Source organism: Chiloscyllium plagiosum, chromosome 3 (assembly GCF_004010195.1).
Source record: "Chiloscyllium plagiosum isolate BGI_BamShark_2017 chromosome 3, ASM401019v2, whole genome shotgun sequence".
NCBI classification, from domain to species: Eukaryota; Metazoa; Chordata; class Chondrichthyes; order Orectolobiformes; family Hemiscylliidae; genus Chiloscyllium; species Chiloscyllium plagiosum.
In genome coordinates this window covers 10,196,643-10,219,606 of record NC_057712.1, presented here as the reverse complement: position 1 = coordinate 10,219,606, position 22,964 = coordinate 10,196,643, and the positions used below count along the sequence as shown (strand labels likewise).

The following is a 22,964-nucleotide window of genomic DNA, read 5'->3' as shown; positions in this document are numbered from 1 at the left end:
ACTGCAGTTGACGTGCAGCTGATGCGGACAAGATCAGTGTCAACTCCACTGTTTCAGAAAAGCTGTTGCATCAGATATGCTCAGCAAAACATGACTTTTTAATAGGTGGAGTCTCCAAAGTTAGCTCAAGTCTTGCTTATTGTTTTATATTAACGAAAGTATTATAAGCAGGAACAGTTTACTCTGTGTCTCGGCACTAGTTACATACTTTATCAATCATATTTAGGTTCAATGCTTGCTTTCTACAAACTTTTCGAACAACTATAGTTAATCTTGAGAAATAACTGGAATAGAAGTCATTATTTAAATGAGCAATGCAAAACAGACAGCAAAGAGCCCAAAGACACGAAGATCTCGTGTCAGAAATAGAACCAAGCAAATCTAAAAATGAAGTGCAAACCTGGTTAAGCTACAACTTAGGGCTAGGATTACACAAAACATTTTAAGCTGATTTCTACAGATCAAACTCTCGGGCGACTATCTGTGCAGAGTTTGCACCTTCTCCCCGTGTCTGTGTGGGCTTCCTCCAGGTGCTTCAGTTTCCTCCATCAGTCCAAAGATGTGAAGGTTAGGTGGATTGGCCACGCTAAATTGCCCCATAGTATTCAGGGATGTGCAGGTTAGTTGGATTGGCCAAGCTAAATTGCCCACAGTGTTCAGGGATGTGCAGGTTAGATGGATTAGCTATGGGAAATGAAGGAAAACAGGAATAGGATAGGGGCATGTGTCTGGGTGGGATGATCTTCGGAGGGTCAGTATGGACTCGATGGGCCTCGTGGCCAGCTTCCACACTGTAGGGATTATACTAAATTAAACAATTCTAGAACCAATGGATTCGGTCAAACTCTGCAGCCCTGCAACATCCAGTTGCGAATGGAGGTGATGAATTAACCTCTGTCACCTTCAAACAGAATAGTAGGCTGGCTGACCCATTTCAGCTTCCTTGATATCCCCAACATCACAGATGGCAATCTTTAGCCAACTTAATGATGTCAAGAAATGGTGGAGTGCAGTGGGTATCGCCCTGGCAGCATCCCAGCTGTAACACTGAAAATATATAATGCTGAAAGCGTGTGCTGTACAATTAGCTATACTTCCAGCCATGTTGTTGCAGTACAACTACCTCAGTGGAAAAATTCAATTAGCTCAATTACTACCAAATTTCAACTAAAGTGATGGAAGGTGTCAATGACAGGTTTATTAAGCATCAGTTTCTCACTAATATGCTGCTCACTAATGCTTAACTGGGGCTCTGCCTGAACTATACGTCTCTGGAAACAAAAAAAAACCCAAAGGACTGCAAATGCTGGAAATCAGAAACAAAGAGAGAAATTGCTGTTAGAATGCAGCAGGTCAGGCAGCATTTTGTGAAAAGAAAGCAGAATTAATGTTTTGGATCCATTGACCCTTCTCCTGAACTGCTATTGGCTAGGAAAAGGTTGGTATATGTGCTGAAGGTGAGCTGGTTGGGTCTAAGAGGATTAGATGTGAGGTAAAGATGGAGCCTTCTTGAAGATTTTGGCACCTCACTTTGGGGGAACTCCTAAGTATTTCTCCCAACTGACCATTCCTCACGTAATAACCTTCAATGGTTTCAGCAAATATTTAAATACTGAAGTCATAATGTGCAAGTGGAGGATTCTGTTTGCTGATATACATGTACTTTCAGCAAATAGGAACCTAGAGCAATATTCCTGCCCCCTGGGCAGAGGCTCATTATAGCACTTGGAAACTGGAAAACTCTCCTCACCAAAAACTAAAGGATTGAAGCTCAAACAATTGAAATTTCCAAATTCCCAATGATAGATTCTTCTTGGGCATGGATGTGAGGAATTACAGAATAAAGATAAGTGGATAGATTCCAGATACAAAGCAATTATTATCTACCTGAATATTGGAACAAGCTTGATAGAAGCATAACAAAGCTGAAAATGTGTTGCTGGAAAAGCGCAGCAGGTCAGGCAGCATCCAAGGAACAGGAGAATCGACGTTTCGGGCATAAGCCCTTCCTCAGAAAAAGATTCCTGAGGAAGGGCTTATGCCCGAAACGTCGATTCTCCTGTTCCTTGGATGCTGCCTGACCTGCTGCACTTTTCCAGCAACACATTTTCAGCTCTGATCTCCAGCATCTGCAGTCCTCACTTTCTCCCAGAAGCATAACAAAATCAATATGCTATGTGTTACCTTAATGATGAACACAGGCTTTTGATTTTCAACTTCAATTATCTGATTTCAGTACTTGAGACTTTCAACAGACTGAAAGGGTTTTCAAAATTAGAACAAATAATGATGAAAATTGGCTGCTCTGGTCACATCACCACATACTATGGTATGTCCAGGGAATCAGTTTCCATTTCATCTCGCGAGAGTGAACTTGGACAACAAAGTCTTTGTCAAGAAGTCTGCATCTCTTTAATTCACACTTGCATGATAAGTTCAAATACTGGGAGTTGAAATGTTGCCTGCGGAATCCTCAGCCCGGAAAGACTAGCAAAAGGGAAAAACAAACTAACCATATTTCAGGAGCTTGTTTGTCAGAGAAGAGGGAGGGAATAAATGAAAGTCATAACAGAGCTTGGAAGAAGTGCTCTCTCTCTCTCTGTCTCTCTCATGCCTTAGCATTTCTCAAAAGACATGGAAAAGAAGTTTTGGAAAACAACTATTCCTCAAAAACTTTGGGATTCTATAAATTATACTGGTACTGAGGAAACAAGACATTGGGTAAACATCCATGACTTTATGAATGCTAAATTATATCTGCTGTTATTTTCCTGTTTCTACTAGATACCCAATTCATGATGAAGTTACTATCCATTTTTGTGTAACTGTTTGATGTCATGTTTTACTATTCTTCCTCTGTCGGTAGGTAATGAAATTTCTCATTCTTTCAATCAAACATTTTGGTATTAGCTGCTTCATTTTGACCTAATTAACTACATTTTATTTTAAGCTGCATGCTTAAAACATATTTTTTAAAAAGTGACCAACTGATTAGGATTTAAAAAGAGGGGAGCCAATCAGACCCCCTTCCCTGCTTGTAATATGTGGAGTGACCCCACCAGAGGCAAATAAATATTAGTTAACTTCAATACCTGACAGAAAATGAAAACATTCTTGGTCAGTGTGGTTCAGTGATTGCTCAAATTTGTTGAGCCACAGCAACCACATTAATATTTTCTGCATTGCACTAACATGAATTATTACCGCATGCAGTTATTTATGTGTGTATGCTTAATTTACTCACCTAAAAACGAAACACAAACTTTGCAGAAAGTTCGGAACTGGAATTTACTGGCAGCTTCCAGGAGTGTTTTTGCATTTCCAGAATTAATGATGAGTGAGCCAGTATAAACAAACTCCAGCAGCATTTCCAGAACATCTGCATTTATGTTTGAAATTGTCAACTCCAGCTTCTCTCCATTCTTGTTGTCCTTTGAAGCCCTAATAACAGCAGGCAATAGACGAGAAGTTAGATCCAAATTCAGTTATTTACATACTTAAAAGTAAAAGGTGGGTCCATTTATCACTCCTCACACTGTGCACTACAATGCTCTACTATTCTTTAATATGTGAGCTGAAAGAGAAAGAGTAAGCACTGCCCAGCACAAAAACACATTGTCATGCAAAAATGTTATTAAAAATAGAATGAGCCAACTTAAGGATGAAAGATGCAATAATTGCTCATAAACAAAAACCGAAGCCCTAATGACACAGATTTATAAATTGAAGAATTTGGAAACAAAATGGTTAAAGCAGAAAGGTGGGGAAAAGGTCTACTTCTGCCACAGGAAGCCAGCAGCCATCCTTTAGGAGTTCCATGACTGTGGCCTAGGCTGTCTGTTAAACAGGTGTTCCCCTGTATAAAGCAGAACACTGAGGTTTCAAATGGTCCTGTATCTTAAATGTATGTTTAGTCGCGTTAATTTAGGAAGACAACGTATTACACCAAACATACCTCAAAGGCATCTGTAAATGAGAACCCTGTTAAAATAATGAAGATCAGAATCGGTTTACATAAAGAAAAACAGTGTTAAGCGTGAAGGAGCACCACACGAAAATCCTTTCAAGAATCTGTATCGTTTGCACAACTGGTTCTGCGTTTTTTAATTACAAAATTCAAACAAATTTTGCTTCCAATTCAGTGGAAATTGTCACCCAACTTCTACTTGCTCCATAATTGCTTCTTGTGTTTATAGAGCTATGTGCAATGTTACCCAGTTTGGTATAATATTGAGATATAACCAGCAACCAAGCTTGCATTGGCTTCATGAATACGAATGATAAACATTTGAAGTAAAATTCTCTAATATGCATCATTACTATTTCAATAATATACATGTATATTAATTGTGATATAAATGTGGAAATTAGCCTGCCTTCTTATTTCCAAACATCATAAAACTTCTTTCAAATAAAATATAGGAATAGATTTGACTACTCCTTCCTATCAGAAAGATGTTGGGAAACTTGAAGGGGTTCAGAAAAGATTTACAAGGATGTTGCCAGGGTTTGAGTTATAGGGAGAGGTTGAATAGGGCTGTTTTCCCTGGAGCATCGGAGGCTGAGGGGTGACCTTATAGAAGTTTATAAAATCAAGAGGGGCATTGATAGGATAAATAGACAAAGTCTTTTCCCTCGGGTCGGGGAGTCCAGAACTAGAGGGCATAGGTTTAGGGTGAGAGGGGAAAGATATAAAAGAAACCTGAGGGGCAACTTTTTCACTCAGAGGGTGGTATGTGTATGGAATGAGCTGCCAGAGGATGCGGTGGAGGCTGGTACAATTGCAACATTTAAAAGGCATCTGGATGGGTATATGAATAGGAAGGGTTTGGAGGAATATGGACCAGATGCTGGCAGGTGGGGCTAGATTGGGTTGGGGTATCTGGTCGGCATGGATGAGTTGGACCGAAGGGTCTGTTTCTGTGCTGTATGTCTCTATGACTCTACAGAAAGAATGCAGTTACATTTCAAGCATTTCTACAATTACATTGTGTCACATAGAGGTCATCAGTTAAAAGCACTGTGGTGTAACTCTTGGTGCTAATGTGTGACAACGGTGTTTGGAAAAGTATAAACTCTCTGACAAATCTCAGTTTAGACACATTGAATAATACAGGGGTGGATTAAAGAAAATACAGTGAATTTTCCTGTATGGCTCCTTTCCAGCTTGGAATCATCCAGATCAGATAGGAAGGTTCAGCACAGAGCCACTCCCAACAGAGCCATAGATAATGTGCAGATTGGAATTGGAAGTCTGGTCATGGGGCAATCCAATTGGTTTTGGAGAGTAGCAGCCAGAAGGTTGCAAAACATTCATGAGGAAAAGGTGAAGGAAGGGATAAACACTGCACATTCAAATTTTTCAGCTTGCCCTCAGAGTCTCTGTGCACATCCAATGGGTAGGGTGTAGGCAGCCAGCTGTAACTCTACCTTGGTGCACTTCTGAAATGAAACAGGAGTCTGAGAACACCTTTTCCAATGGATTAGAGTCACTCCACTGGCTTGGTGCTTTGTAGGTGCAAGGCAGGCTCCGCTGTACAAAGAATACCCTGGTAATGCTAAGAGATACAGATCCACAGACACGATCTAATCTCTCACATAGCTGAATGAGGGGAACTGTATCCATGGTTACAGTGACTGAGACAAGGTTGGCCATGTGGATCTAGTTGAATGTGAGATCCCTGACTGGGGCTGTTAACCTGGGCCAGTTAGGGAGCCCTGACTGACAGATTAAACAGGCGTCTCAGAGAGTCTCCTCACTCTCGGGACTGGCACTGAGCTGGCTGCTCAGAGCCCATGTACTGTGCACGGTAAATAAAGGGTGCCTTGGTGACGGGATACTGGTGTTTGTGTGGCTATTACAATGGTATGAAGGATGATTGTCAAAAACACTTCCACAGGAAGTGGATGTTGCTGGCCATGATCAGGTGTGGATGACAGATTTCCTTCCCTAAAGGTCATTAATTAACCAGATGGGTTACGACGAACAATAATGGTGACATGGACATTGTTGGGACTTGTTTAGAAATCCAGAATTTCTTTATTGAATTCACCATCTGTCATGGTGGGCTTGAACTCTGGTTTGCTAGTCTAGTAACATTGCAACTGCATTATTGTTTGCTCGAAAACACAGCAGGCACAGAGCTGGTTGAGAGCAAGTGATGCTGACTAGACTTTTTTACAAGGCTAAGTGAGGGTCCTCTTGTGATACAATGGTAGGGTGCCTACTGAGAGACTCAGGTTCAAGTCCCACCTATTCTTAGAGCTGTGTAATAATAGCTTGGGCAGGTTGATTACGGTTCATACCTCTGAGCCAGGAGATTTAGGTTCAAGTCCCAGCTCCAGGGGTCTGCCTGACCAGGTTAATTAAAAATACTTGCAGGTGAAGACAAGTGAGAGATGACATAAATGCATCTACCATATCAATGAATACCATCACAAGGATAGAGTATATGCTACATGTTGAAGAGTAGCAACATTGAGAGAAATTGGTAATTTTTATCTCTCACACTTCCACCAATGCACTTTCAGAATAAGCCTGGTTTCATTTTAGTGGATTCATTGGTGGAGCTTTTGAAAAAAAGAGCCAAATTCTCTCCTCCTGAAGCCTTTTGAGAAAGGTGAACACCATGGGGGAGGGGCGGGGGCAGTGCCTTCCCCTCAAGCATTATTTTGATTCAGCAGCATTCCATCCTTGCTCTCCCTCTTTAGTTTTTGATTTTCTTGGTTTCTTATCACACTGCCCGTGCAGCGCAGTGCTTGCTGTTCGTTATTTATAAATTGATGAGTGGGTTTTTTTTGAAACAGAAGAGTAGAGATGCTCCAACCATCCCACCAACTCCCATGGTGGGTGCTTTTTAGGGGAGGGATGGGGTGGGGGCGGTGGCTTTTGAACAGGAAAAGTCTCCATAAAGGAAAGGGAGCAACAGATTTACAATTATACCCTTGCAAACCTTAGCATTATCTGCTGTCTAATTTAATATATCAGTATACAAGACAAATACAGGTCAGGGGTCAAACTGGGGTTGTGAATTATGAATAATATAGTAAGATATAACCAAACATTTATAAAAAATAGAACAGGCACTCATGCATAATCTTTAAAAAAAACCATGCAGTACTAAAGCAAATTGTTTTAAGGAGGAACACAGGATAGAAATTCAAAACATCCAACTTAAAATGCTCTTTGGAGCCTAAGGGTTTGCTTTTCTCTGTTGACCCAAAAAATCAAGGTCAACAGTTTAGAATTCTTGATTCAAGCTGATTAGAAAAAAAAAATCATAGAGTTCCTACAATGTGGAAGCAGGCCATTCAGTCTACTGACTTCAGACTGACCCTCTGAACAGCATCCCATCCAGACCCACCTCCTATCCTATCCCTGTAACCCTACATTTCCCATGGTTAATCCATTTAGCCAGCACATTCCTGGACATTATGGGCAATTTTGCATGGCTAATCCACCTAACCAGTGCATCTTTGGATTGTGGGAGGAAACCGGAGTATGCAGACAAAATTCACGCAGACACGGGGAGAATGTGCAAACTTCACAGACAATTGACCGGGTCCGTAGCACTGTGAGGCAGCAGTGCTAATCATGGTGAGGCCCAGTGACTGGGCATTTGTTAGCTTCATTCTCAAACTCAGTCTTTCTCAGAAGCTTAACAGCCAACGAAAAGCGGATTGATCAGATAATTAGAAATGATAAAAACACCAAGAACTTACTTGATATGCCAGAAGTCATTCAACACCAGTTTATAGTCCAACAGGTTTATTTGAAATCGCCTGCTTTCGGAGCACTGATGAAGGAGCAGCACTCTGAAAACTTGTGATTTCAAATAAACTTGTTGGGACTATAACCTGGTGTTGTTTGACTTCTGACATTTTCCACCCCAGTCCAACACCAGCATCTCCACTTGCAGTAATATGATTAATAAGTAGAATGAAAATAAAGCCTGGAATAAAACTTTTAAATAATTACAGATTAAAATTATACCCAAAAATTTCAGATTGTCCAATAAATGATGGGACTTAGCCTCGGAATTATGACCAGTAGGAATGTTTGCATACAAAACTTGCTTGTGTCAAATTTCTCTTTCTGCTATTTTAGCTGAAATGATAATCTGTTTATTTTAAATGGGTTACTTGCAGAGAAAGTTGATAAAAATCACATCAAGTATTTGAATGCCAATATTTTATACGATGGTCATCTTACAATCAGAATAAGTTAACTGCAATGAAAGGTTATATTAATATGTCTGGAATGGATAAAGAACATCACATCGGTAGCAATGTAACACTGGCATTATTTCACAAATGTGAAAGATTAGGAATTGAAAAGCCTCAGCTATGATCAAATTGTAATTTTTTTTTCCCCATGACTTACTATAGCCTGGATAATTCAATAATTGTGAAATTATGACATCTGCATTTGTGTTAAGATAACAGAGTCCAACTTCTCATGGCTAGGCTGCAAAACATAACTGAACTATGTAATTTTAATCAGTCATGAAATTCCAAGATCTGCTGTATTAATGATGTGACAGTACTATAACAAAGGCATGTTCAATTTTCCAAAGTAAAATGGCTGTAGTAATTAAAATGTGAATACAGTTAAAATCAAGGACTGTAAAAGATCTTTTCTATACTTGTGAGCAACAATTGTTGTCAATGGTCCGACTAATGTCAGGGATTATACACATTTATTCTAATATTGTACAATTTATTCCAGTCTCATAAATGCATCTATACTATCCTCTTGATTATAAGGACAGAATAGAACATCATATAATTAGCCTCAGTATCAATCAGGCAGATCTTTTTCTAGAATTTTGTTTTTCCAGACTTATTTGAAACTGGTGAATTTGTCAGCATAATTCAACTTGTCAATCAAAAACACTTATGGCTAGAATTTTATGATGAGACAAAGGTTTGTTTTCTCCCCATCTTAAAAGTCAGAGGTAAACCCACCTTTTCCTGGCTGACCAAGTTCACTGTCATCCGGGGAAGAAATTCCACCTTCAAGAACAGCTGACCGTGGAACTGGTCAATTTCAATGACCCAGCTGTACCACTGAGAGAGGTGCCTGTTCACGGGACTCCAGGCAGTCCCAGCAATGAGGAAGCATAGAAAATGAGACACTGGTAAATCGAGGGTTTCAATGGAGTCAGCCTGGAGGCAGCAATAGGTAGTGTTGGGGGTGAGGGTGGGTAGGGTCTCTCCTTTGGGCACAGGCTGCCTTAACAGGAAGGTCGTCTCCAACCCACAACCTTCCAATTCGCAAAGAGCCCAACAGCCAAAATAGCAACAGCTGTGGCGGTGAGGAGGACCTTATGTAGTCATTAAGTAGTTACTTAAGAGGATCAATGGACTCAGAGGAAATCCAGGCTTTCTCTGCTACTGCTGAAATACCAGAGGAAGCATCAGGTATATACCAAATGGCATGACCCTTGAGCTTACATTAGCCCTGTGTACCAATCCACTTTGGTTGATGAGGATGGGAAGGACATAAAATTCTCTCCTATTATCTTGTTTTGTGTCACAACTTGTTGAAATGCCATAAATGAATAATCTTTTCAAAGTTAAAATCATAATGGAATAGATCTCAAGTAGTTTCCAGTGAATTTTTTTTTTGTTTTCCAAGAATTTGATCTTAAGTATTTGTACCTAGATACTCTTGTACCTGAGATGACACTGTAATGAGGCAACTGTAAATTTTTCACTGTATTCATTTGAGTACGTGATAATAAAGCTAATTCAATTCAATTCTAATACGTTCTCAAATAATTAATGCTCTTAATCCTTAGAACACTGAATATTTTCAAAAAAAATCATTCATAATTTGACAGACACAGAATTTATAAGAATTGGTTATCAGTTTCCATTGCCAAATACTGTGGAAATGCAGAACCATATATTCCTTTGCAGCGAGATTTTCTGAATAAATATATAAATGTTAATAAGCAAAGATTTTATTTAAATCAGATGGAATAGAATTAGTAATGAAGACATTAGGAAGGAAGGAACATGGAATCAGTTCACTTGTAGGAACAAGACATTCATTTGGACATGTAATTGATCAACTAAATGAATTGCAGACAAATACAACAATGACTCATCCACAAGGAAGGCCATACTAAAGGAATCCTAGACAGCACAAAACAAGTGAACTATGGGAGGAGATGAGAAACAACAAACACAATTGACTGTTGTAGTCCATACTCCAATCCTGTAAATAAAGCTTAATCTTGGCTATTGGTCCTTCAATAGAAAGAAAATGAATTGTAAATTCTATAACATAAAATGTAACATTGAATGCTACTTCAATCCTTAAAGAGTTACCTGCTGTGTGCAAGATATGACTTATGCTAAACTATGATTTGAGTAATTTTAAGGCTTGAATTTAATTGACATTTGAGAATTTAAAAAACAATATTACTGATTCTCCTTATCACCACTGCAATACTTAACATTTTCACAAGTTATATAAATATATTTAGCCTACATTCACACGTTAGTTATTTGGGAAAGCAGAAAAATATTTTTTTTTCAATCAGCTTACTTTTTATTTACTTTTTATTCATAGCATTTTAGAGCCACTCTACCCAGGACCACAGATTTTCAAACATTAGGCACTATAAAGGGAAATATTTAGTGGTATTCAATAAGAAATCTGCATTCTGTACTAGATTTTTATTTCCATTAAACAGTGACATCCAAAAAGCTTTCCTTAACATTTATTCTTTGTAACTTTTGTAATTCATCCATTTGTGACAAACATATAATCCATCTATTCTTTGAACTGACTGACTTGTTGACACACTTCAAGAGTATTAGATTTTTCCTCAATGTGGATTCCCAAAAGCTGATGAGTTGATTTGAACTGCGCAATTCTTATGAGTAGCCAAGTACAACAGTAAATACTACTTCACTCCCTCAAAGGACTCCTGTGTCAGGGACTTCAATAAGTCATCTTTGTGATAGCTATCAAAAGCTACAACCTACATCACAGGCACAAATGCTGAAAATGGAATAAAAAGCCTGAACACCACCATTGATTGTCACTTTCAGTCTATGAAATCCAACAGTGATTTGGAGTCATAAAATTGTAACACTATTTTGTCAGATCGAATTCAAAACTGACATCAAAGGAAATATTAGAGCAATTTATTTCAACATTTCATGCATGGTGAAGTTTGAACTTCATATTTCATAATAGAACAAAGACAGTTCTGTCTACAATCATAATAGGCGCTCTGAAACACACTTATTTTATTTCAGTAGAATTCTGGAACTGCAGTTGACCCTCTCTGATTATTTTTCTTGCAGTAATGTATAAACAGTATTACCCATTTACTGCCATACTCATTGAGCTACATCACTTCAAAGGAAGAAAATGGATTTGCAACCTTCAACCTTGTGCTGTAAGAGGCAACATGAAGTTTTAAAAACCTTTCTTTCAAATTCACACAACATCCTGTGGACAAAGTATTCTCTGTTTATTAATAGTGAATTGATCTAAACGCATAATTGAAAGCAAGGCAAAGGACTTTGATGCCCCCATGCAAGACTGAATCTGTTCAGATTCATGTCAGAAAAATGCTGTAAGCAAAAATCAGCAGAATTATTGACTAATAAAAAAAATGCAAAAAATGAGAATGCAATTGCTTCTGGTATTCACTGTGCAAAAATATGATAAATAATGTACAAGAACATTAGTTTTCTACTAGGTTAAGAATGAAACATTATACATCAATCATACTGCTGAAAGAAAAATCTCTCCCATTTTTCCCAGATCATGTTGAGTAGATACATATCAATCAGGCTATTTACAGGAGAACTGTCTGGATAACATTTACCTGAAAGCATGATCTACTTTTGTAAAGGGCTTTCTCATTTATTGATTAGTATCAATATATATCATTCTCCAGAAATCAGACATGCACAAATGGACAGTTTCCTTTTAAGATTTTGCTTGATGGAACTTGATAAGAGATATGCAATCTTCCCTCACTCCAATGGTGTGAATTAACATTTGCAAAGACAGGGACTAAGCTGAACAGGGCAGGCTACCTTTGCAATGCAAGCACATTATTTAAATGAATGTATCAAAATCAAAAACTTGAGGGAAACCCAATGTATAAAGATGATAAGCGTTAAGAGAAAATCAGACGTTAGTGTTTCATAACATTCCTCACTCTATTATTATTCTCCATAAATACAGTGAAATTTTAAACTTAGGCTATTTATGATTTGATCTCTGGCCTGCCATAAAAAGTCAGAAGTCACACAATACCATGATATAGTCCAACATGTTTATTTGAAATCACAAGCTTTCAGAGCGCTGCTCCTTCGTCAGATAGCTAGTGGAGTAGGATCACTGAACACAGAATTTATTCTTTGAGCCAGGCACTCCACTTTAGCATCATAAATTCTGACAATGGAGCAATACTCTGGAAAGCTTGTGATTTCAGATAAACCTGTTGGATATAACCTGGTCTCATGCGACTTCTGACTTTGTCCACCCCAGTGCAAGACCGGCACCTCCACATCATTGCTGCCGTGAAAAAAAAGTCCTACAATGTATTTTCTCTGCAAGACAAATTTAAGCAATAACTATCATTAATGTTGTGAAAGTTCATTTAGAAGACTCTTGTTGCAGTGAACTTGTAGGTATTGACCTGTAGTTTTGCTGAAATGGGCTTTAACTTTTCATAGTTTTCAGTTCGCCAATTCACAATAATATAAAACCATGCAATTACATAGTTACCTATGTTGCTTGGTCATCGAATTGGTGAAATGGTAATCTAATTATAGCACTAATTGTTTATTTATATAAATCTTTATGATGCTGACACAGGATTCAAGGGTTTGAAATATGATAATGTTCTGAAATATGTCATATCCACATGATAGGGTGGCAGGAACTACAATCCTTTTGGAAATTGGTAACCTTGAAATAGTCTTAGTCAGAAATTCTTGGACAGTGCCTAAGAAAAATAAGTTTCAGCGAAGTAGAACATGATACACTTAGTGATTTAGTGAACAGAAACCTAAGGCAGGCTTTTGTTTGTTTTGATACTGATCAAGTTAACCTTCATGCCACAGCTAGAAAGAAAATCCACATGCTCATGGAGAATTTATGACTTCCATGATGTTGTCATGGATTGAACAAAAGAGTGCCACCATCTAGACATGCCGTAAACTTTGATACAGGGGATATTCTTGCCACGAGTTCCTCTGTGCAGGGTCAGCCAAAATGGATGCCAGATGAATAATGGAGTTTGATTTGAGATTCTAATCGAGTAAAAATGCAATTAAAGCAAAACTGTCAGACTATTACAACTTAAGTTACAAGATTCATTATTCTGACACTATAAATTAATTTTCAACTTGGTATTTCACACCTTTGGAGTGAATGATTTTCTAGGCACCATGAGAATATCTACACTGAGAACAAGAAATCATTATTGAACAGCCTACGGCAGCAAGCTGTCAGTGGAAGAGAGTAGAAAAAAAAAATAAACTACACTTTTCATATATAAGCTCCAACAATGTGAAAGCAGTCTTACAGACAGTATAATGCGAACAGATGGGGCACAGGAACCTGCTGATTACATACCGAATCTGCACCATCTGTTAGTAAATATATATCCTGGATTTTCCAGTATTTTATGCAACAATTTGGGAACCTTTTGGAGGAATAATCTGTATTAATTTAATAGATTTGATTCCCTTTTCGGAGAAAGAAAGGTTCATCTTTATGCGAGAGACTTTAGGCTTTTTGCTACACAAGAAATATCATTGCCATGTAAAATTTAAAAAAAGATAAATGTTTCTTCAGTGAAAGATTACATTAAGATAAAACAAACAACTGACGATGCTGGAGATCTGAAACAATTGTATCAATTGCTGGAGAACCCCAGAAGGTGTGGCAGCATCTGTGGGGAGAAAACATTTAGTGACCCATCATCAGACTTGATCTAGTTCCAAACTGATTTGTCCCCATAGATACTGTCAGATCTGCTGAGTTTCTCCAGCAACTTCTGATTCTGTTTGAGACTACATTAATGCTTTTTGAAAACACATTGGTTGCAGACTATAATGGAGTGAGCACTGGAAACCCTAAGAATGTATCTAATTCCAACACATTATAAATTGAGTCATGACATACATCATACTCATCAATACAAGTGGAAAAATTCAATGTAATTTACACATTCAGTTAATCAAATATGATTATTCCAGGAGGTAATGGAGAAAGTAAGTGAGAAGACAATTCATCCTTCACTCTCATCTCTATTTAGGGAGAATAATCAACAGGCATGCAGAACAGTCAACAGAGAACTAAGTGGTCCCACACTTGTTGTTGACTGTCCTCTCTTCCTATGGGTTTTTGGATCTTGGGCAAAACCTTGAGGAAAGAGGTTAGATCCAGACAAGAACTAAAATTTCTGTTTGGTAATATTTTCAAAGCTGCTGTTTTAGAGATTAGTCCCACAATTGATTGCTCTATGGATGTGTATCTAAGTTTTTTTTACAACTTTGATTTTAAATCACACAATTTGAGTGATAATGTAGAGACATCAAAACATTTTTTTCTAAATTGATCACAGTTGAAAAAGTGTTACTAAAAGGAGCATACTATCACTCTTGGAGAAAGTATGGACCCAATTTTACAAAGTGAAAAATACATACAGAAATGCTTCCTAATAGAAGAACAACTGTAACTAATTCCTGTGGACAAAAGAGCAGAATTGATTGGGATTGTGGATTGTTTGTAGCATGGCAGGATTGACAGGATATCTAACTCTCACAAAGCTATATAGAGCAAAAATCACAAAGAAGTACTAGACATGATTTCCCCCCCACCTTCAGATGACACATCTTTCTTAAGACATGTGCAGGGTAAATAAAAGGGGATAATTATGAAACTTTCCTATTATTCATCCTACAGCTTGGAAATGTCAAAGGCAGACATGCACAGATTCTGCACAAATATTCAAAGATTAATGCTTTATATCAGGAATAATAAAAACATCACACTGAAAAGAACTGCAAAACTGTACTTTAAAAACCACTGAAATGTGTTTAAAATTCATAACATATTGTGCAAAATAAAAGCAGAGCTTTGAAATATTATAACAGAATTGAATTAACAGTAACCTCTCTACTGAAATGTCTGAGCAATCAACATCAACTGTATGAAAGGATTTCAATTTTAACCAGTCCCAAACTCGAAATTATTAAACATCACTGCTTGTTCCATTCAGTTTACTAACAGCCTCACATATTAATAAATAACTAACTCATGTAAATAGCCTGTATGATAAAGTTAAGTTGGAAGAAAGAATGTTCAAGTTATACAGAAAACACATTTTCCATCAATTAAGCTTAAAATGGAATTCTAGAAATAATAATAGTTTATTTTACCAATAGATAATGAAAGGTAATTGGTATAAATTCACGTAATCCCTTATCAATCTACTCTGCAATACACTTTGAGAAAGAAGCATTATTTTAGCTACATCAAGCATGCTCCAACAATCTAAACTCAATGATACTTGAGTTTAAAATAACTAATTGAGAGTTCACTTCACTATATTAAGAACATAAACCAAAAACAAATACTAAATTCCATATATTGAATTAACAGAGGAGCATTTTCCCTAATCTTACTTTCAACGAATGTCGTGCAATCTCTAAGAAATTACTTATTCAACTTATGCATGGAACATCTAACAATGCCCATGGAATTAATGAAACAATTAATAGAAGTTTAAGCAAAATGAAAAATAGCTTGCAAATTACAAATCCTTTAAAACCAAAAAATCCTTTTAGCCATCATTTCCATTTACATTGTAACAGCACAGAGCTAAAGATCTTTATAATCAGCATTACGCTCATCCTTTTTCCTAGTTATATATCAACATTTGCCAATTCATAAATGATTTCATAACAGATTATATTAAACCCAAGTTATAAATATGTTCAAACCAAACAGAAGTGTGACATTCTGTAATGTAATTATTTACTTTGCACATATTTTAATTTACTTGCTATATATGTAATTTTGCAAAACTGGAATATTTAATCTGCCACAATCCTTTAGCCTTTTTGCAAATGAAGGGCTTCAATGGTTAGATAGAGCTAGTTAGTTATGTAAAAAAAAGCACTCTAACAATTCTGTTGATAAGCAGATGCAGGAATAATATATTTCTTGGCAAATTACTGCTGATAATTGAAAATGATCTTTCCCTAAACAGCAGAATTTAAACATGGATTGAACTCAATAAGTATAATATTTTTCTGTCGTTTAAAATGAAACAAAGAAGTCTCCAAAAAGAAAGCTTTTGTCAAATAAATAGGATCCTCAGTCATGGAACTTCTCATTTCTTCACTCTAAATTGAAGCAGCTATTAATCAAAAATATAATAGGCAAATGAACCAGGGTTTAGTTTCAATTTAGAAATACATTCATCTGAAATGATAGAAAGAATGGCTACTGGCCCTGTGACAGGAGGATCTATCTTCACAACCCTGCAAGAGAGGAAAGCTACACGAATGAACCCTACAAAAGAACCGACCAGATCACAGCTTGAGGAAGGCAAACCTTTTGATCAGTTCCTTGAAATATAAGCTGCAGGAAGCTAGAACATTTTGATGGACTTCAAACTCTTTGCCTTCAACAGTTATTTTCAGGTCTGTAAACTCTTTCGCTCTGCGCTGCTGGTTCAACTCCTTCAACATTTCTGCAGAACAGAGAAGACAGACATTGCCAGGGTTCCGATGACGAAATTTTCGAATAAAAGAGACAGATACCTGGTGAACTCTAGCTGAGTCGCACATGTTGACATTTGTATACAACACACAGTTGATAAAAAAAAACCATTGCCACAATGTAAAACAAAAAGCACACAGCATTTGCTTTAATAAATGAAAGTATAAAACGATAGCCTCACGAGTCTTTAAGGGTCAAATACACTTTTCATCAACAAAATGAAAGCAACTTGTGTATAACCACGGAAAGACAAGAGAAGAAAATGAAATAATCAAAACATTTCTAACACCTGCTAACTGATAATATAGCTTCCCTCCCAAAACATATTGAATATCTTAATTTTGGAACTTACTGTAGCACTGAAAACATGGCAATAGTATGCTGCAAATGAAAGACACTAAGAGCTCAATTGGTTAAAGCAAAATGTACCTGGAGGAACAAAATTCATTTATTAAAAATGATAATCTCACTGCTAATTTATAAAACTGGCAAGTAACATATGCTTTTCCAAATTCTTTCACCATTTTTGTCATATGCCAAATATTTTGAAAGAGAACAACTTTAAAATCTAAATACAATGGTTTATTGAATTACTTTGAAATGAACGCAAATCAAACTGGTTTGAATTTCGATGAGTTACTTGTCAGATTTTTTACTATTAAAAGTTTGGCTTTTAGATTGCAATAAAACGACATTGGTCTAATACAGCCTTGTAGATAGAAGTTCTATAATACAAAACAATTGCCAGACATCTCTTTATTCATTATTTTCATAATGTAGTACAATTTCAATTATTGCAATTTATTGTATGCTGAGAAGTACCTAAAGCAGCCAGATTGATGAATTGGAGCAATCCTTTTAGTCATGATTGTGAAATTGATGAAGAAAAGGTTTTCCCACTGTTATGGACATGGAAAACTAGTACAAAACTTAGCCAGTAAGGAACTCCTATTTATTTTAGGAGAACTTAAAAGTAATTATATCATACATAACGGGGAAACTCTTAGTGGTTGCACATGGTGCCAAAATAGGTTTTTTTCCAATTTTGAGTTTTATCTGTGTTGCTACCGATGTTCTTAAAATCCCATTACAGTGAAGGAAAGGACAGAAAAGACAATGCTTACTTTGGGACGACCTTGAAGTTTAAAAGCTTGAACAAAATAAACATGAACAATATTTCCGAGGCAACTAAATTCTCTTTGGTCTGGATTCCATGGCAATATTAAAACTGATCTCAAAATAAATGTGCCCAGGAAAACAATCTCTGTGGTGTGGATGTTTTCTTTCTCAATATTATTTTTTTTCTGGCAGCAAGTTCAGAGGACCCAGACTTCCAACAACAATTCTATCATTAAGCAAGGAAAACACTCAATCACTCTGATGTATTCTAATAGACAGCAAACTAGAAAGCCCAACTGATGAGCAGCAACATGTATCTATTGAGTTCAATTTGCAACTAAGGCTGTGATTTGAACTTATGCTTGTGCGTATATCTATGGAGATACCAAATATTGAAGTCAACATTGTCATCCCAGTGTTTTGTAGAGGTTGTGTCAACACAGATCTCACTAAAAATTAAGCATGGATAATATGTGAACATTTTAATGATTAGAACAACATTTTTCACTGACTTAGCTTTGAATATTACATTGAAAATTGAGTGCTTGTTTATTGTCTGACTCCTTCACACTTTGTACTTTCTGCTATCTACGATTTTTGAAGTATTGTGATTTCAGGAAGAGCAGTATTTCATTACCTCAATAACAGATTATTATTTTAGCAGTCATCCATCTCCTTTGACAATGGTCTGCACCACGACCATCAATGTTGTCTAATGTGGCTGAGGGGTCTCACTCTGGCATGCTAGGCTCTGTAGCATTTGCTATGATAGTTTATTCTCACGTTAGGTGACATGTGAAGATACTTCTACTGTTATCTTTCACTTGCAGTTTCTTCCGGGGTTATAATAATGTCTCCTATCTATTGACAGAGAATGGGCAGAGTTTAGATTAGAATGGTGCGGAAAAACACAGCAGGTCAGGCAGCATCCGAGGAGCAGGAAAATTGACGTTTCGGGCGAAAGCCCTTCATCAGGAATAGTGGCAGGGTGCCTGCAGAGTGGAGAGATAAATGAGAGGGGGTGGGGCTACATTCTCGCCACCCGCACCCTCCTCTCATTTATCTCTCCACTCTACAGGCACCCTGCCACTATTCCTGATGAAGGGCTTTTGCCCGAAACATCGATTTTCCTGCTCCTCGGATGCTGCCTGACCCGCTGTGTTTTTCCGCACCATTCTAATCTAGACTCTGGTTTCCAGCATCTGCAGTCATTGTTTTTATCTACAGAATGGGCAGAATTTACTTGAAACTGCCAGAGCAAGCATCTGGGGAGGGTGGGGGAGAGTTATGTGGGAGTGCCCTCAGCATTGGAAAAATGTCCCTAATTAAACTGGAGTTGGGATTGGTCCAACAAGCAGTGGAGTGTCACTCAGAGGTATTTGACACCAATTATACCTGTTGCATGACTAGTCAGTTTCAGACGGCTCTTGTGGTGCAGTGGTAGTGCCCTATCTCTGAGACAGGAGGCCTGGTTTCAAATTCCATCTGCATCAGAGTTGTGTCACAACATCACTAAACGAGTTGATTAAATAATATCCATTACATACATTCTGTACATTAAAGACAAATATATGTAAGTATAATGTACTGTTCTGGTATAAAGGTATACAATGGTCAGCCACTCTCTGTGCATTGGAGTCAGTATGCTGTCTTCAGTCAGACCACCATGTGCATGTGGTATATATTGATATTAGGAGGCAGAGCAACCAGTCTATGTAAGCAGTAGTGTTAATAAATGCCAACACATATGTCTCAACAACAACCCAGTCTTCCTGATATATATTACATGAGTGCATTGATAGGGAAACATTCAGAATCTATCATACTGGCAGGGGTACTTGACCCAAGAAATTATCTCAAGCCCTGGACCCACCCATGCTCAGTGATGCCTCATGAAGTTCACAGATACACAAAGACTGCCCAGCAAACACTGTGGCCCCATGGAGGGTGGAGCGTGTCCAACATTAATAGGCACTCAGTGGGTCAAGGGACCCAGCTTTGGGAAGAAGTTCACTGAATGTCACCTTTCAGCCCTTATCTCCTATTCCCCTGCACCCCCATTCCATTGGTCCATTCTCCTCCACTCATGTATTTTAGTGACAGCAGCAATGATCCTCAGGCTGATAATTCCTGATGAAGGGCTCCAGCCCAAAATGTCAATTTTCCTGCTCCTCAGATGCTATCTGACCTGTGTTTTTCCAGCAACACACTCTCAACTCTGATCTCCAGCATCTGCAGACCTCACTGTCTCCTAGTTGATTTAACCTTACTGCGAAGCCTCTTTCAAGGATGCTTACCTTGATGAAGTCATGATTTGGAGATGCCGGTGTTGGACTGGGGTGTACAAAGTTAAAAATCACACAACACCAGGTTATAGTCCAACGGGAGCGTCGCTCCGAAAGCTAGTGTGCTTCCAATTAAACCTGTTGGACTATAACCTGGTGTTGTGTGATTTTTACCTTGATGAAGTTCTCCTCCTCTCTCTGCAAAGATCTCAGTGAGTCCCTCTCTCACACTATACCCCCCCAAAGTCCTCTCCTCAGGCTGTGCAGCTGAGTGTTATGTGGAGCAGCCACAGCTCCCAATCATGGTGTTAACAATGAGGAACGTTCAGCCTCCAATTGTCCCTGGAGCTGTGAGGCAGCAGTGCTAACCGTTGAGCAACCGTGCTGCCCTTCTCATTGCTAGAAATAAATCTTGGTGAATGCAACGCCCAAATCAAAGATTATTTCTCACTCAATCTTCTTTCCAAGAGTGAAATATATATTTCGAGAATATCATCAAAGGTTAAGATTTTAAAATATACTGGCCCTTCTCTGAAGTTTGGTAGCCTAAGTCCTTGTGAAAAAAAAAACTGAAGGCAAAACTAGTCACTGTATCTTATGTATGGTTAATGTTTATCTAATTTTACAGAAATTTCAGGCACTGTTAATGAGTTTTCCAAGCTTCTTACTAGATATAGTCTATGGAGAGACACCAATTAGTTTCAATGCTCTCTTCTGACTATGAGAGTGTCATAACAGCTGGAACACAAAACAATACAATCTGTACAGCTCAGCGAGCAAACCTATATCCAGAACCTCAAACTGAGCTATAAATCTTCTCAAAACTTGTTAACAACTTGTCACTCATTGAGAGAGATCAGAGGTATCCTTCTGATCACAGTTAAGAACACACTTCAACATATGATTAATTTATTTTTTTTGTGGTTGCATACTCATGAACAGGTTTATAAATCAATAAACTTCATTCATATCATGAGTTAACATTTTGACCTCAACTGTGTAAGAATGCAGCTTTGCTCCAAATGAACATTGAGTATTGCAGTAAAAGACCACTTATTCCATCTTATAGCCTTTAACTTTGCTTTCACAGGATACTTGGTTGTTGAATGGCTATCAGAACCAATAAAATAATTTGTCACACCATTTGCTGATCATGTAAATTGGCATTTGCAAGAAGGTCATCCTCCAAAATTAATGTACTATAATAAACCGCAGCTGTCTCTCCAGAAAACATGGTGGAGTGCAGTATGGCTGGGATCACAGCAGAACAGGAAATGCACACATTTTATATGGGGAAATGGGGTGCAGAAAATCTAAGTCAGTGTCCTGCACAGTATTTTGGTAATTTCAACACCTACTGATCTCCATTTCAAGACCTCCAGACAGTTGGTCATCTTTTAAAGAAGTGCTATCTCACACACCTTCACATATTTCTGCTGAGCATCCATTCCCACACTCACAACTCAATGGAAAATGCAATCCAAAAAGACATTAGTTTGGGCACACATAATTATGCTGCTGTGGACTTAGCTGATCCTGCTCCATCAGGTCTTTCTTTACAGGTTTCACGTTATGTACATTGACACAATAAACACTGTCTTGCTAAACCAACCAAGAAAAAAGTACATGGTATTTACAGTACAAAAAACATTTTCTGCTGAAAATGGTTTAAAAAGATTTCTAGAAACACCACAACACTATCCCGGATACATCAATGACCTGCTGTTGCTCATTGAATGGCTTCCATTTAATTCCAGCAGAAGGGACAGAGTTAACATACATCACTTTCCCTCCCAATTAAATGCCCTTCCTGCCAACAAGTTCAGAACCTGAGAGAGATTACTCTGCCTTGCATTACATATTAATACCAAAATGAAAGGAAGTGACAATTATACCAACTTTCTTTCCCCCTAAAATTAACAGCAAGGAGACAAATAACCTAAACACCCATCACGAGAGATAACGGAGCTGATAATCCATGAGTAATGACATTTGTTGTTTCTGACTGGTTCTGCTGACAATTTAATTTTACTTTAGGCAACAATAAATTGCAGCAGACATGCTCATTATTTTACAACTGAAGTAATTGGTCGGACCCCAGTTCATCATTTGGGCTGAAAGTGGAATAATCAGCCGTTGATTTTCGGTGGCCAAGCTTACTTCTATAGTACAGAGGTGCACAATAAGTCATTTCATCGGAAAATGATCACGTCCCTGTGCAACATTATTATAACAACAAGTGCATTTTCCTGGGAAAACTGCTTCTGTAAGTCCTCTGAGCAGTGCCAATCACAGCCTGATTATCACTTTGCTCTTATTCATTTCCGTGACAACTGAACTGCAAAGTCCCGACTGATTGGTGAAGGGTCACTGGGAGAAGTCAGGCCATGCCTCTTTTGATGGCCATAGCTGACATATTCTGTAAAGAGGTCATAGGTTCCCTAAATCTTTTCTTTGTAATTGTTGAATTTTCAACTCTGCTTCACTGTAGAAAATGTGGTTTTCAGAAATAATATCTGGCAATTATTAACTATCATGGAATGGGAACTTCTAAATGAAATGACTTGTAATGTAGGGTTTAACAATCTTCAGATAAACGCTCCAAGACTGAGATAGGATCTGTGGGTTTAAGACTGCATTTGAAAATGCACAAGGTATCCCACTGATGGCATGATCATATCTCCCTCATTCCTTTTCAGACTTCACCCTCCTTCCTCACATCCCTTCCTCATCCGAGTCTTCAACCCCTCTCTCATTCCCGTTCAATCTTCACCCCTCTTCCT

The 22,964-nt window shown here is 37.9% G+C and overlaps 1 protein-coding gene across 10 annotated transcripts in view; it reads right to left on the bottom strand.

Moving 5' to 3' along the window:
* The window catches only part of LOC122540743 (kelch-like protein 29), a 389,851-nt gene that overhangs the window by 82,690 nt on the left and 284,197 nt on the right, over positions 1–22,964 (bottom strand). For all 10 annotated transcript variants that reach the window (XM_043676929.1, XM_043676918.1, XM_043676909.1 and 7 more), the window contains 2 exons: positions 16,610–16,748; positions 3,245–3,441 (listed from right to left, as the gene is read on the bottom strand). In XM_043676929.1, coding sequence (XP_043532864.1) covers positions 3,245–3,441; positions 16,610–16,748 — 336 coding nt within the window. The remainder of the gene's footprint in view (positions 1–3,244; positions 3,442–16,609; positions 16,749–22,964) is intronic.